This window comes from Mastomys coucha, unplaced genomic scaffold, assembly GCF_008632895.1.
Source record: "Mastomys coucha isolate ucsf_1 unplaced genomic scaffold, UCSF_Mcou_1 pScaffold20, whole genome shotgun sequence".
In the NCBI taxonomy this organism is placed as follows: domain Eukaryota; kingdom Metazoa; phylum Chordata; class Mammalia; order Rodentia; family Muridae; genus Mastomys; species Mastomys coucha.
The window spans coordinates 35,752,494-35,767,493 of record NW_022196903.1 but is presented as its reverse complement, the minus strand read 5'-3'; the positions used below and the strand labels follow the sequence as shown (position 1 = coordinate 35,767,493).

At 38.8% G+C, this 15,000-nt stretch overlaps 1 protein-coding gene across 1 annotated transcript in view; it reads right to left on the bottom strand.

Moving 5' to 3' along the window:
* Mgam (maltase-glucoamylase) overlaps positions 1-15,000 on the bottom strand; it is a 113,112-nt gene that overhangs the window by 86,573 nt on the left and 11,539 nt on the right. Inside the window, exons 2-9 of the mRNA XM_031381069.1 lie at positions 11,272-11,395; positions 9,453-9,583; positions 5,316-5,433; positions 3,889-3,998; positions 3,135-3,286; positions 1,946-2,117; positions 924-1,023; positions 202-314 (exon numbers count right to left, since the gene is read on the bottom strand). Coding sequence (XP_031236929.1) covers positions 202-314; positions 924-1,023; positions 1,946-2,117; positions 3,135-3,286; positions 3,889-3,998; positions 5,316-5,433; positions 9,453-9,583; positions 11,272-11,395 — 1,020 coding nt within the window. The remainder of the gene's footprint in view (positions 1-201; positions 315-923; positions 1,024-1,945; positions 2,118-3,134; positions 3,287-3,888; positions 3,999-5,315; positions 5,434-9,452; positions 9,584-11,271; positions 11,396-15,000) is intronic.

The following is a 15,000-nucleotide window of genomic DNA, read 5'->3' as shown; positions in this document are numbered from 1 at the left end:
CATTTGGGGTATCTTTATATCCTTTCACATTTTTTATAATATAAAAACTTTATAAAGAAATTTCCATTCCATAGATGAAGTCTGTCCTATGTCTTAAATGTATCAGCTCAGGGGTGTAGCTCACATGTCTGTTTAAGCTTGCATCTCTTAAATATTTGCTACATAGGATTTCCTTAGTCATAATCATGATTTCACGTTTACCTCTAGATATTCTTGAACAACTTGCTCAGGTGTGTTCCCCAAGAACACATAGAAGTCCAGAATTCCCCCAATGATGCGGTATGTGATTGCTGGTGTAGGCTGAAGAGTAACCTCTTAAAAGGTTAAAATAGAAGAAAATAAAATTTAGGAGTTATTCTATTACATGTTATTTCTACAAAAGAGCATATTAATTGTGAAAAGGGGTTTATGCAGACCTTTGGATGCTAAATCAATGCTTACTCTCAATATCTTTTTCATCTTATATGGACATGAAATGCTGTTGTGAACTACATCTTTGACTAGCACTGATCTAAGCCAACAATTCTAAATATCCTATGCCCATCGTTAACCCTGTGAAATGTTGACCTCTCTTTTCTTCTCTTGTGGTGACTGTACTAGAACTGCAAGTCAAGATCACTTAGTGAAGGACTAAGGACGGGTCATGCTCAAGAACCTATCTTACAGTAGATTACAGGAAGAGTTATCCTAACTTTTTAACAGCAAATATTCCAATGTAAGCAACATGATTCGGTAGCTGAGAAGCAAGAAGAACCATTTTGTGCATGGATCCCATTAGGCAGCAAGGTAAAGATGTAAAGCTAGATCCCAAAGCTATGCTTTAAAGACTGTAAAATGGATTCACTCATTTAAACACAGTGCTGTACAGGGGGCATTGATACATCCTGTGCTTCTTTGTTTGATACTATTCTTTTGTCCTTTACCCATGGCATTGCTGTTCATCAGAAACACCCCGAAGGACAATCCACTATTATCTTCAAGGCACAGGAAGAACGTTTGCACACCATACAAGTTAGTTCCATCCTGTAGAAGACAGTTGAAACATAAACATTTACAATTAGTCTAAACATCACATTATGCTCAAAGAAGAGGCCCATAAGTGGGGGAGTTCAGATCTCTGTTTAGAGAATGTTAGCAAGTGACATTTTAGTACGAATATGGAGATCTTGGACTTTGTTAAAATATGAAAAGATGAGAACTCTGAAACTACAGTTCATAGAATCTCTCTTCTCAAAGAGGCCTGCCTGATCCCAACTTAACCTTATGTGCAAGTTGCCTATTGAGTTTTAATATAAATAACTACCATACAGAGCCCTAAAGGGGCTGAAAGTCCACACTGCCCCTTGGTGTTGTTTATGCTTTACACCTTGACCAGCAAAGGTCTGAAGCTCCAGATTAGGTCACTATCACCAGCTGCTCTGCATGAACTGTTCTCTCCACACATTTTCCACTTTTCTAATAGATATTTGGGTAGCAAGCACATGTTTAAGTGAGACAGAGTGAGGATAAGATGCTGTCTCTGTATTTCTGAGGTAAAAAAAAAATGCTGTCTCTGTTACCTGAAAAACAGTTTACCATGGGCTCTTAACTTGATTTCAATGGGAAATTTATTGAGCGTGTTCTATGTGATATTTATTCTTCTAGATACTTTACATCTTTTAGTCATTTAACCCTTATCGCCACCTATGAGGAGAGTATATGAACCCCACTTTTAAGTTTCACACCCCCTGAATGAGCAAGCAAAGCACATGTCATTACCCCAATTTTATAGATGAGGAATCAAATACCCAAAGAGGTAACAACTCGCTCAGAATCATACAATTGATAAGTAGAAGATCTAAAATGCAAAACAGCCTCACTCCAGATTCCCACTCTAAACAAATATGCTATGTGACCCTCGGGATTAAGGTTGTAAAGTACAGAGGAAAGGAGCCTGAAAGCTTACCTCATTCGGGGTTGTGTCTCTGGAAAACATGGGCCAGGTCTTCCAATTCATATCATGTCGGTACTGCTGGTGCACATGTTCACCCAGACCATAGACATTAGTACTTGGCAGGTGGGTGGAGAGCTGCAGGAACTGGTCAGAGAAGAGGAGGGGCCCAATACTTGAGTCAAATCTAAACATGGGAGGGAAACGAAGACTTGAGTGAGGAGTAGGGGGAGAAAGACACAGCATATAGACAAGTGTTCTCCACAGCTCACCAACACAATACTTCCTCTCCAAGCCTCCCTCTGACAGGTCCCCAAAAATACCAAAAGAGAAAATATCTCCAGGTCAGGTATCACTGTGGTACACCCCTTGCTTGTTCTTTAGACACATTACAATGTAACCAGAGCACTGTATTCAAACTATCATAGACCCTTAATAAGACTTAGCTGATACTCATGTGATTAAGTAGACAGACAAAAGGGAAAAGAAAATTGTATAAACAAAAGGAAGTGAAAAGAAAGAAGACTACACACAGAGAAAGATTCACAAGCATGCACCCGCTCTTGGAGCACAGTAAGGTCAGCAGTTTATACACTTCCCCTTATCATCATCTTCCTACTACCACCCCCCATTATATGGCACTTTAAGTCTCTGCAAGGCTGGGTGCTTCCTCTCCCACTGAGGCCAGACAAAACAGTGCAGCTAATAGAATATATTCCATATGTGGGCAACAGCTTTCGTTCAGGACCCACATGAAGGTCAAGCTGCACATATGGATGCAGCAAATGGATGGAACTTGAGGATATCATCCTGAGTAAGGTAACCCAGTCTCAAATGGGCATGCATGGTATGTACTCAATTATAAGTGAATATTAGCCATAAAATGCAGTCAGCATACTATACTCCACAGAGCCAAAGAAGCTAAACAAGAAGGAAGGCCCAAGCAAGGAAATTTGAATATCACTTAGAAGGGGAAATAAAATTGTCATAAGAGGCAGATGGAGAGAGGGAACTGGGATGAAGAGGGATGGAGAGGGAAATGGGGGGTGTTCAGGATCTGGTGTGGGGAAGGACAGGAGCAATGGCTAGATGGCCATTAAAATGAATGGAAATCTGCAACTGACAGGGGTGAGGAGATGGGAGGAAGCTCCAGGACCAGACAGAGACCTGAGATAAGTGAGGCACCCAAGTTTCCAAAACTTACAGCACACGGTTATTGCTTTTTCTGGTGATTTTGATGCTAAATGGCTCCTTGGAGACCTCAACTTTGTAGTTCAAAGAAGAAGCAGCATTTCCACTGAAGGGTTTCACATGCTCATGGGGCACTTCATACCTGTCCTTGGTTTGGTCAGTCAACTGCACAGAAACAAGAATAGAAACAAAGCGTAAATGAAAACTTATCTATCCTTCAAAACCACCAGTGGCCTTTCCAACACCAGTACATCCTATGCAGATGGTACTGGCAATTGGACAGTGATCAAACTGACATTATATCTAAAGTAATGTGATTGCTACATTGCCAGCTTCATACTTTTGTCTGTGGGCACACTTCAGTCTTTAGGTAGAGGTACACTATGATTCTGAAGACATGAATTGCCCCTAGAGAGTTCAAAGCTGTGGCATCATCTTGTTCCCTCCTATAATTTCAATGGAATCTATGACAAATAAGTGGAAACTGAAAGCTCACTGGTAAACTCAGTATGTATTGAGGAAGTTTCAGCACAGAACAAAAGCTATTGAAGACCCACACACACATACACACACATAAACACACACACACACACACAAACCGACACACACACACACACAAAAACCAATACACATACATATACACACACGCACGCACACACACGCACACAAACCAACATCACATAACTACAAAATGTTCTCCTTTGAAGGAACCACAGTTATGAGGTATAAGAGACCAAGCAAAAGGTTTTTTAAAAACAAACTCCAACCTTAAAGTGGAAGCGATTCGAAGTCTGGTACTCAGCTGTAAGCAGGATGTTTTCAATGCCATTTCCAAACGTGGGTGCAGAAGGTAAGTTTTTCAGTGGGGCTCTGAATCCTAACATGTGGTGGAGAAAAACATTTTCATAGTTGGTTTTCTAAATTTGTAAATAATGGCTACATAAAAATTAAACTTTTTATCAAAGGGGCAGGGAAACAAACACTTTTGTTTCTCAAAGAAGAGAACATGTATATGCCCTATATATACATCTCATCTTGAACTGGACCCTGAAGCCAACTTAATACCTTACCCAAGATTCTACATCCCTTTTCTATATGAACTGGGTAAAATCATTACCCAAAGGACTGACTCTGCTCATCGGTCATCCCATGTCGATCATACCCACCTTTATGTCCTCAATTATTTTTTCTCAGTTATGGTCTCACTACATTCCAAAGCATCCTGTACACTGAGGTCATGTCCTCGGTTAAATTGCAATTGAAGATGACAGCCTTGAAGAGCCCACCTCTTCTTTACACTAGGGGCTTCTCCACAGTAGTACCCACTGTCACCCTCACCCCAGAAGACTCATCATGGTGCCCTTTGATTAGGGTTAGGAAGAATATTAGCTCATGAAGACTGATATTAACTAGGTAACTTCTGAAGCATGCTTATAAAGTTGTAACTCTTTCCATGTCATAAAAATAGTACCAGAATAAAGTCTTAAGGAGTCTTGGGGATCCAAATTCTAGACTTTAAAAATAATAAACTTAAGAATAAAAATGGTCATGATAATTATATGAAGTCATGAAGGTGTATAAAGGTGAGGCAAGATCTCTGCATACGTGCTCTGGTTGTTTAGTATGGAGTGTTTGTTGGACACCTAAACAATGGGAGTGGGAGTGTCTCTGACACTTTTGCCTGTGCAAGGGTTCTTTCCGCTCCTACTGGCTTGCCTCCTACAGCCTTGTAGACTAGGTTTGTGCCTAGTCTTGTTGCATCTTGTTATGCCATGTGCAGTTCATATCACTGGGAGGCCTGCTCATTTTCTGAATGGAAATGAAGGAACAGTGGATCTGGAGGAGAGAACAGGTGAGGGAAGGGCTGGAAAGAGGGTAGGAAAGAAAAGCTATGGTCAGGATATATATTATATGGGAGAAGAATAAAGAAAAAGAAAATAAATAAATCTTTATATACAAAGAAAAGAAATAAATATATACCAAAAAAAAAAAAGTGAAGCCAGAAACAGAACACAATCTCTGAATTCCTAAGGCAGAGGGTAATTACTCCTTGATGCCAAATAGGATCTAATCACTGACAAGACAAATGCCTACCTTTGTCACATGGGCAGTGTGACAGTATTCTATGTGCTGCTGCAGATGTCTCCTAGGAAGGAGCCCAGCCTCCAGGTCTAGGGCTCTACACTTAGCATACCTGCATTTGTGTTTACAGGGTCACTCTCCATTTTGTAGCCATGATCCCTGGAGTAGTAGCAAGGAGCAATGATGGATCCCTGGGGATCCCAGCAGCAGCCACGCTCATCACATGTGGCCTGCAACAGAGGTTAGAGTGATCAGCTCCATTCAGTCATAGGACATTACCATCTAGGAACTACAAGTCGGTTCATTTGAGATTGTGATATCAACAACTTCACTTTTACAAATGAGACCTTGGGCAGAATACCAATAGACAGAACTTCTACAGTTTTCCTTGTCAGCATTCTTATGAAGTGGTGTAAGAAACACAATATATGCTTCACACACAAAAGCTGGTAAAGATATTTTAAATTCTAAACCATAATACAGTTACATCACCAGTATCCCAAAATACAAATGGAGCCTCATATATATTACCTTTGAATTGCAAAGATGACAAAATATAAAAGGCTTTTCAATCAACTCTCCTTAGATACTTACAAATCAAACCAACTTTGATTTGACTTTATATGCTGTTTATTTACTATGTATGGAGTACAGAGGTATCAGCATTTGTTGGATATCTCTATGTGTGAGCTAAATATACTCAACATACAAATGCAACAGCAAAACTTACAGCAACACAAATTGAATTAAGATAGTAATATTTAGTCAAACCCAGAGAGTATGGGTTAAGTGATAAGCAATAGGCTTACAGTCACCCAGCACATCTCAGGTAGGGATGTCATTGAGCTAAGAGTATATAGCAGCCCAAGATTCACTCCTGTCAGTGCTCTGCTCTGCTGTGATGACAAATTAAAACACTCTTCTTGTTTCTTGGCCTAGGATGGTCTGATGTAAGCAAAAACATAGGACCAATGAATTCCTATCGGGAGAAGTGTCCCATTTTCTAGTAAAAAGAGGAATTTTAGAAATTAAAGTATTTAACAATAAAGGAATCCTAATTAGCACCGACTCACAAAAACGGTCCCTGGTCATTTGGGTGTGCAGCAACTTTGAAAAAACTAAAAATAAACAAAGTCAATCTTGAGCTAACAAGATGGCTCAACATGAAAAGGTCCTTGCTGCCAATTCTGACAACCTGAGTTCAATGCCTGGGACACTCGTGATGGAAGGATAGAATCAACTATCACAAGGTGTCCTCTGACCTCCACATATGCACAGAGGTATGTGAACACACAAAACATACACACATAAATAGGCATGCAATAAAAAAATAAAATTAACCTTGAATCATGGAAATATGTTGAGTAAGGTTTTTTAAAAGTTATATGTTGAGTAAGATTTTTTAAAAGTTAACATGATCACTTTGTTCCATGTCGAGATGAGATCTGATAGTGGAATTTTAAAGAAATACACCTTCTCAGCCATTTCATGATCCAGGCCTTCTTCAACTCTCCAAATCAAACAACAAGTTATTTTCAGAGAACACATCCCATGACAATTTAGATTATAATTGTAAAGTTTTTAATCAACATAACGTGGAGAAAAGTGGTATAGTGGGCAGTAAGGGAGGACATAAATTTGGGAGGGGACATATAAGGAGATCCAAAAGGGCTGGAGGGTAAATGCGATCAAAATTATACATCTATGAAATTCTCAACAGAGAATACATCTCTAAAGTGTTCATAAACACAGAGTGCAGTGCTGTTAAAAAAAATCTCTGCCTAATGAATATGTTTATCTGAACACACACTGTCTCATTGGCTGATTACTTGAAACAGCAGACAAAGAAACTTGACAATACTCCAGTCAGAGTATTTCAAAGCAGAGCCAGGATGAGAACCCAGGCAGAAGCTCTCCTTCTCTGATGTGCTCAGGTCCCATGTCTAAACATTGCACAACTTCAAGTATATTTCTAGGACTTTGTAGCTCTCCCTAAAACCACATAATAACTATGATCTGGTGTTATGTAAACCCAGAATAATTTTTAAGTGATCGCTTGTAAATAGATTAGCAAAACTTACTATATTTGCTGATAAGTCATAAAACTTGATCACTTAAATACATAGGTAAGAAACTGGAATTTGGAAAAGGACATCATAATCCAAATTCAGAATTGATAAATAGCTTGCAAAGTATGTATTCTATAAAATATAATAGCATTTTCAAATATTAAAAGTTAGCCTTTCTAATATCATAAGGATTGTCATGACTATTTATAGAAAATACATGTCAACAGCTTTCATATTAATTGATTATCATGGTGATTAAAAGGATGGAAGATTGTGTTAAGTGTGTAAATTTGTTCTCCCTTATAATCACAAAATAAATCTAACCCTAAAAACTTAAAACCTTTTTTTTTCTTTTTTTTTCTTTTCTTTATTTACATGTAAATTTCTCCATTCCCAGTTTCCCCTCCAAAAAACAAAGAAACAAACAAAAACAACCGAAACAAACCCCCCGTTGCCTCCCACTTCCCCATGCCTGCCACCCTGCCCTCTCCCACTTTCTGGCCCTTGCATTCCCCTACACTGGGGCACAGAACTTTCACAGGGCCGAGCTCCTCTCCTATTGATGATTGAATTTGCAATCCTCTACTATACACATGCTGCCTAAGCAATCAGACCCCTCCATGTGCAGTCTTTGGTTGGTGGTTGAGACCCTGGGAGCTCTGAGGGTACTACTTAGTTCATATTGTTGTTCGTCCTAAGGGGCTGCAAACCCCTCAGCTCCATTGGTCCTTTCTCCAACTCCTTCACTGGGGACCCTGTACTCAATTCGATGGATGGCTGTGAGCCTCTACATCTGTGTTAGTCAGGTGCTGTCAGAGCCTCTCAGGAGATAGCTATATTTAGGCTGGCTTGCCCTTCCTTCAGTCCCTGCTCCATAGTTAATCTCTGCAACTCCTTCTGTGGGTAAAAACTTAAAACGTTTAAAAGCATTATTTAATATCATTTTCCTGAGCTAAATATCTGGACTTTAACTATACATTTCTGTTTTCTGCCATCAGTGAAATCTGGAATTGGGCACCAAGAAGAAGGAAAATGGTGCCCTGCTATTAAATGATGGACTTAAAATCATATCAAGAGCTGTCTGTAAAATACGCACATACATTACAGAAGTGTAAGAAGGCTAAACGGTCCACAATAATAAAACAAACTACTTAAACTTGACCTCATATACAGACTGGACTGTAAAAGTGCAGTCAGGCACATGCAGGGAGCAGTTTTAGCGTATGTGTAAGTAGACTGAGAAAAGAAATAGAATTCAGAGGAGATTAGAGGAGATTCCTGGAAGGTTAGTGGTGACCGATGCTGGGAATGAAAATTCAGTAATAAAGGAATGTAACCATAAATTGACTTATCCTTACATTCTGCTAATCACATAGATGAGTGTCTTACTTAGCAATCACCAAAGAAGCACATGCAGCACAGTGAGAACGGAGTAGCTACTGCACGTGTCCAAGAAACACGTGCAGCAGGCAGCCACTATGCACTTAATGCTAATCTGATGTTTCACCTGAGTGGACTTCACTCAGAAGTCTGTACTCTATCTTCCTTTAGATATTTTGATTTGCTAAATGTGAATGGCGGGTCATGTGCAATGACTTTATTATCATAATACTCTTGGATGTACATAAGCTGGTTACCTAGAAACACTGGGCTAAAGTGCCCTGTCCCTGAAAGTTCTTTACTCTAGCATTAATTACCTTCAGTCTTACTGCTGGAACTTTGTCCTTATGCTAAATCATGCTTTGTGCACGTGCATGGTATTTTATTGTAGATCCCAGATAACCTTTGCAAGTGGCATATTGCCAGCAACAAGGAAGACAATGAGAGAGTTGAGGACTGCAATCAAGTGTAGCCACATAAATACACTTTTGCTGTCTAGAGCTATGTTCATTGTTTATCTGAAATTCTGATATAACTTGCTAAACCTGGCAACCCAAGGGTATCTTCTAGCTCTTCCTCCCTTGAAGCTACATAACCCTACATACATAAGTACAGGTTTAGGTTATGTGAGCTACCAAAGCTGCCATACACACTTTATATGAAATGGGTCAGGGAGAGGAAACAATAGGAAGAAGATGAGTAGAGGAGAAAGAGAAGGAAAAGAACAAAGAGAAGGGAGATGAGAAGAAATTTCACCACGACATGAATTCTTTAATGCAAACAAGATGCATGACACAAACCTTGTTAGATGACTGGTCAGGGATGCAATTTATCCGTTGCAGCTCACTGAGCACTGGGCAATTGGGAGAGTTAAGAGTGGTCCTGGTGAGTGTAGTGTCTGGAGTGCCAGTTGTTTCAGCATCTACGGCTACTATTTCACAAAAGTAGACAAAGGGACAGTTAGAATTGTGACCACAGGCATTCAACAGGACCAGGTTCTCAGCACTTCCAACTCTGTTAACTCCTCTACTGGCCCTGCTCTAGTTCAATGTACTTAAAATCCTGCATTTTTACTTTGTAACACCTTGTTTTGTTCTTGCTAATTATATTTACCTCTGTGTATAACAACACCATATACTTCTTTTTTAGAGTTCCCCTGAGATATGGTACATACAAGAAGAGGACTCCATCATTAGATGCTTGTAAAACTAGACATCAACTTCCCTTTAGGCCAGGTGAGTAAACCATACCCTGTCGGTCAAATCAGGTCAAAACGTGTGTCTAAAAATGATGTATTCCTGGAACATAAATGTACTCATTTATTGATAAGTACTTTATACTGCAATGGTAACATGATATGCATGATAACAGAAATGGAATGACTCATACAATCTAAAGACTGAAGGTCAGAGGACAGCCTGCATGAGTTGTTTCTCTCTCCACCATGTGGCTTCCAGAGACTGACCTCAGATCATCAAACTTAGCAGCAAGTGCCCGTTACTACCAAAACATCATCTCTCTAGCCCTGATAATCTAATACCTATTCTCTGAGGAACCATCCATGCCAGAGGTATACACAGAGAAGGCACTAACAGAGCCATCTTAATCATAGTGACTTCAATTCTCTTTTCTCAGGTGATCCTTAGTCCCTTAGGACACTTCCAAATGGTCATAGTCTTTGGAAATATAGATACCCAAGTGAAAAAGATCATCAAGGGATACACAAGTCTAGAAACTACCCCCGGGGTACAAAACTTTGATTTCTATTTTAAAGATCAATAAAACATGAAAGGCATTCTCATTGCACTCTGAAATGGGAAAGGGGCTTCACTTAAGATACATCCTTAATAAACAAAGACATTATAACAAGAAAACGGTTTTTTCTCTAATTGTTCTCCTTTGCAGTAAGATTTTCATTTCAAGAATGATACATTAAATAGTGTTTGTACCAGCCCCTGCATATGGCCTTAGCTCCCTTTTCAGGATTATAGAACTTTAAAAGTTAAACATTTTTTAAGACCCTTATTTTCTGCAAAAAGCAGGGATTGATGTAGCTGGGAGTTGAATAGAAAGGACAAAATTAGTTTGACTGTAGTCATAGGCTGACACTTCATTGCTTGATTCCCACAAGAAGTGATTCTTGTGTAAGGCAGATAGAAAGCTTGGATCATTCAACATGTTCTAGCCCTTATTTTGAGATATAGCAGCTCAAAAAACACTTAATAAAAATAACATGAATAGGTTATTAAGAACCAAATTTGCACCTTAAATAGTTAAATTGATATATAGTAAATATATATATATTTCCTTTAACACAGCATGTTGTTCATTATCAGTATTCACAGAATTACAATTATTTTTATAACATTCAGTGAAATGTATTTCAGAGATTGCAGAGCTGGATCCAGTGCAATAATTAAAACTGGAGATAAAAGTTTCAAAATTCAAACCTACTGTCTATTGACCTGCCATGGTTTGTAGATATTCATTAAGATACATACAGTCTGCATGCGTTCACATCCACATTCATACATATACGAAACAATATAAAAGCGTGCTGTCTCTACCATGGGTGGTGAGTTTGCTCTGGGATGAGAGAGACTCAGAGTGACTCGTTACCATTTGCTGGAGTCGAGTTGGCTAAGAGCACAATTAGAACCACTGCAATGATGAACAACACAAGCAGCAGAACAATGAGAACAAGTTCCAGAGTGCTGAACTTCTTAAACCTTCGTCTCGCCATCTGAAAAGACAGAAAGCAGTTTCAGATTTAAAATATGTTTAATTGGAGCTAGTACATTTGTAATGCCAAAGCTCAACTGTGCGCGAAACCTTCCACCTGAATTTTCAAAATTAACCAGTTAATGCCATTTTCATTTTATTTTTATTCCTATTTATTCACCACCCTGTTCCTGCATTGTTAGGAGGCAAATCTCAAATTTCATTCATCTTATTTTGAAAATATTAAAATTTATTTCCAAAATGCAAAGAACTTTACAAAACAACCAGCAAAAACACTATCATGGCACCTACATGTTTTTACAGTAATTCCTTATTGTTATCAAATACCTAACCAGCATTAAAATCCACCATTTATAAACTTGTCAAATGGCTTTTATAATTTTTAAAGTAGACTTTATAAACATAAATGGGTCTAACAAAGATCAAAGTAAAATGTATGTATTGTAACTAGTTTTTATATCTGAGTCCCCTTTCATCAAAAGGGCTTATTGTTTTTTTTCTTCATGTTGCTCAAATTACAAATATAATGTGACACTGTACATAGCCTGGATGTCATTAACTACATTCTCACCATGTTAGCATGTTTCTCTTATATTTAAGATTAGTTAATAGGATTCAAACTTTCCTAGATGTATTTTGATGGTTTTAGCAGGAAAGGAGTGTAGATGGTAGGGCATCTTCATCAGGAAACATAAAATCTTGTTTTCTTTCTTGTGGTGTAGTAGGCACTGACATTTCCCAGATTTATTATCCCATTTGGAATTATGAAATAGCAGTACTGTGATTCTTTAATCCTTTAATTGTTAGAAGAAATACTTCTATAGACAAAAATAATGCCTTATCAATTCATAGGCATGCAGTCCCCAGAGGGAATTCAATGTTTAACTCCTTTGTTTACTACTTGTCAAAATGCTTGTTTTCCTGATATCTTTCAAAGGAGACTGAATTTAATCTGTTTCTAATAATTTACATAAATTGGTGGGTTTAAGCACATTTAACTCCTACTGACTCGTTGATGACCTTAATTCTCATGTCTTCCTGTCTTTGCTTAGAGGGAATGTCCTCAAGTTGCCAAACCCCTAAGAACTTTTTGTGGTATTCTTCCTTTCTGGCAATATGATATCTCTGATTCCCCTTACACTTTCAATGCCTGGTCTGTAATTGTATATCTGCAAGGATTCTGTTCTTTATAATGGGTATAATATTTAGGAACAATACTGGAGATGAGAGTTAATGAAATACAGACTTAATAATTTAGGATTTCAGAGCGTCCTTCATGCATCAGTATAAGTGGTGGTCACTTTCTTAGTGATCTCCTTTCTAAGGTGGTCCCCCAAGGAGTCCTATAGGTATCCTATTTTATTTTAGATTTGCTTTATTTTTTATGTATAGCTGTTTTGCTTGCATGCATGTACATGCACCACATGTGTGCCTGATACCTATAGAAGTCAGAAGTGAGTTGCAGCTGCAGATTCCCTGGAACTGGAGTTACAGATAATTGTTTGTAAGCCACCATGTGGGTGTTAGGAGTCTAACCCAGATCTTTTGCAAGAGCAACAATTGCTCTTAAGTGCTGAGCCATCTCCCCAAACCCCAGGAATTTTTATTTTAAAAATATAGAAATTACACATTTCGTTTTCTTTATGATTTGACTGTATATACATCCTTCCTGTGATGCACCTAGCACTCAGTGTTGTAGTGGTAAGAAAAGGTGTCCTTCAAAGGGGCTAAAACTATACAGTGGAAAAAAAGACAGCACTTTCAACAGATGGTGTTGGCTCAACTGGTGGTTAGCATGTAGAGAAATGCAAATCGATCCATTCCTATCTCCTTGTACAAAGCTCAAGTCCAAGTGGATCAGGAACCTCCACATCAAACCAGATACATTGAAACTAATAGAAAAGAAAGTGGGGAAGAACCTCAAGCAAATAGGCACAGGGAAAAATTTCCTGAACAGAACTCCAATAGCTTATGTTCTAAGATCGAGAATTGACAAATGGGACCTCATAAAGTTGCAAAGCTTCTCTAAGGCAAAAGACACTGTCAATAGGACAAAACAGCAACCAACAAATTGGGAAAAGATCTTTACCAATCCTATAACTGATAGAGGGCTAATATCCAATGTATACAAAGAACTCAAGAAGTTAGACTCCAGAGAATAACCCTATTAAAAATGTACTGGAGAAATTGGAAAAATCGTTGGAGATGCTGGAGAGGTTGTGGAGAAAGATGAACACTACTTCATTGCTGGTGGGATTGCAAGCTGGTACAAATAACCCTATTAAAAATGGGGTACAGAACTAAACAAATAATTCTCAACTGATGAATACTGAATGTCTGAGAAACACCTAAAGAAATGTTCAACATCCTTACTCATCAGAGAAATGCAAATCAAAACAACTCTGAGATTCCACCTCATACCAGTCAGATTGGCTAGGATAAAAAACTCAAGTGACAGCAGATGCTGGAGAGTTGTGGAGAAAGAGGAACACTACTTCATTGCTGGTGGGATTGCAAGTTGGTACAACCCCTCTGCAAATCAGTTTGGCAGTTCCTCGGGAAATTGGACATAGTTCTACCGGAGGACCCAGCTATACCACTCCTGGGCATATACCCAAATGTTGCTCCAACATGTAATAAGGACACATGCTCCACCACGTTCATAGCAGCCTTATTTATAATAGCCAGAAACTGGAAACAACCCAGATGTCCCTCAACAGAGGAATGGATACAGAAATTGTGGTACATCTACACGATGGAGTACTACTCAGCTATTAAAAACAATGAATTTATGAAATTCATAGGGAAATGAATGGATCTGGAGAATATCATCCTGAGTGAGGTAACCCAATCAAAAAAGAACACACATGATACACACTCTCTGATAAATGGATATTAGCCCAGAAGTTCAGAATACAGGAAGAACAACCCACAAACCACAAGAAACTCAAGAAGAAGGAAGACCAAAATGTGGTCATTTAATTCCTTCGTAAAAGGGGGAACAAAATACCCACGGAAGGAGTTGCAGAGACTAACTATGGAGCAGAGACTGAAGGAAGAATATGACAGCCTAATATAGCTATCTCCTGAGAGGCTCTGACAGTATCTGACTAACACAGATGTAGAGGCTCACAGCCATCCATTGAACTGAGTACAGGGTCTCCAATGAAGGAGTTAGAAAAAGGACTAAAGGAGCTGAAGGGTTTGCAGCCCCTTAGGACGAACAACAATATGAACTAAGTAGTACCCTCAGAGCTCCCAGGGTGGTCTCAACCACCAACCAAAGACTGCACATGGTGGGTCTGATTGTTTTGGTAGCATGTGTATAGTAGAGGATTGCAAAGTCGATCATCGATGGGAGGAGAGGCCCTTGGCCCTGTGAAGTTTCTGTGCCCCAGTGTAGGGGAATGCCAGGGCCAATAAATGGGAGAGGGTGGGGTGGCAAGCATGGGGAGTGGGGAGGCAACAGGGGTTTGTTCTTGTTGTTTTTGTTTGTTTGTTTGTTTGCTTTTTGGAGGGGAAACTGGGAAAGGAGAAATCATATGACGTGTAAATAAAAAAATATCTAATTATATATATATATATATATATATATATATATATATA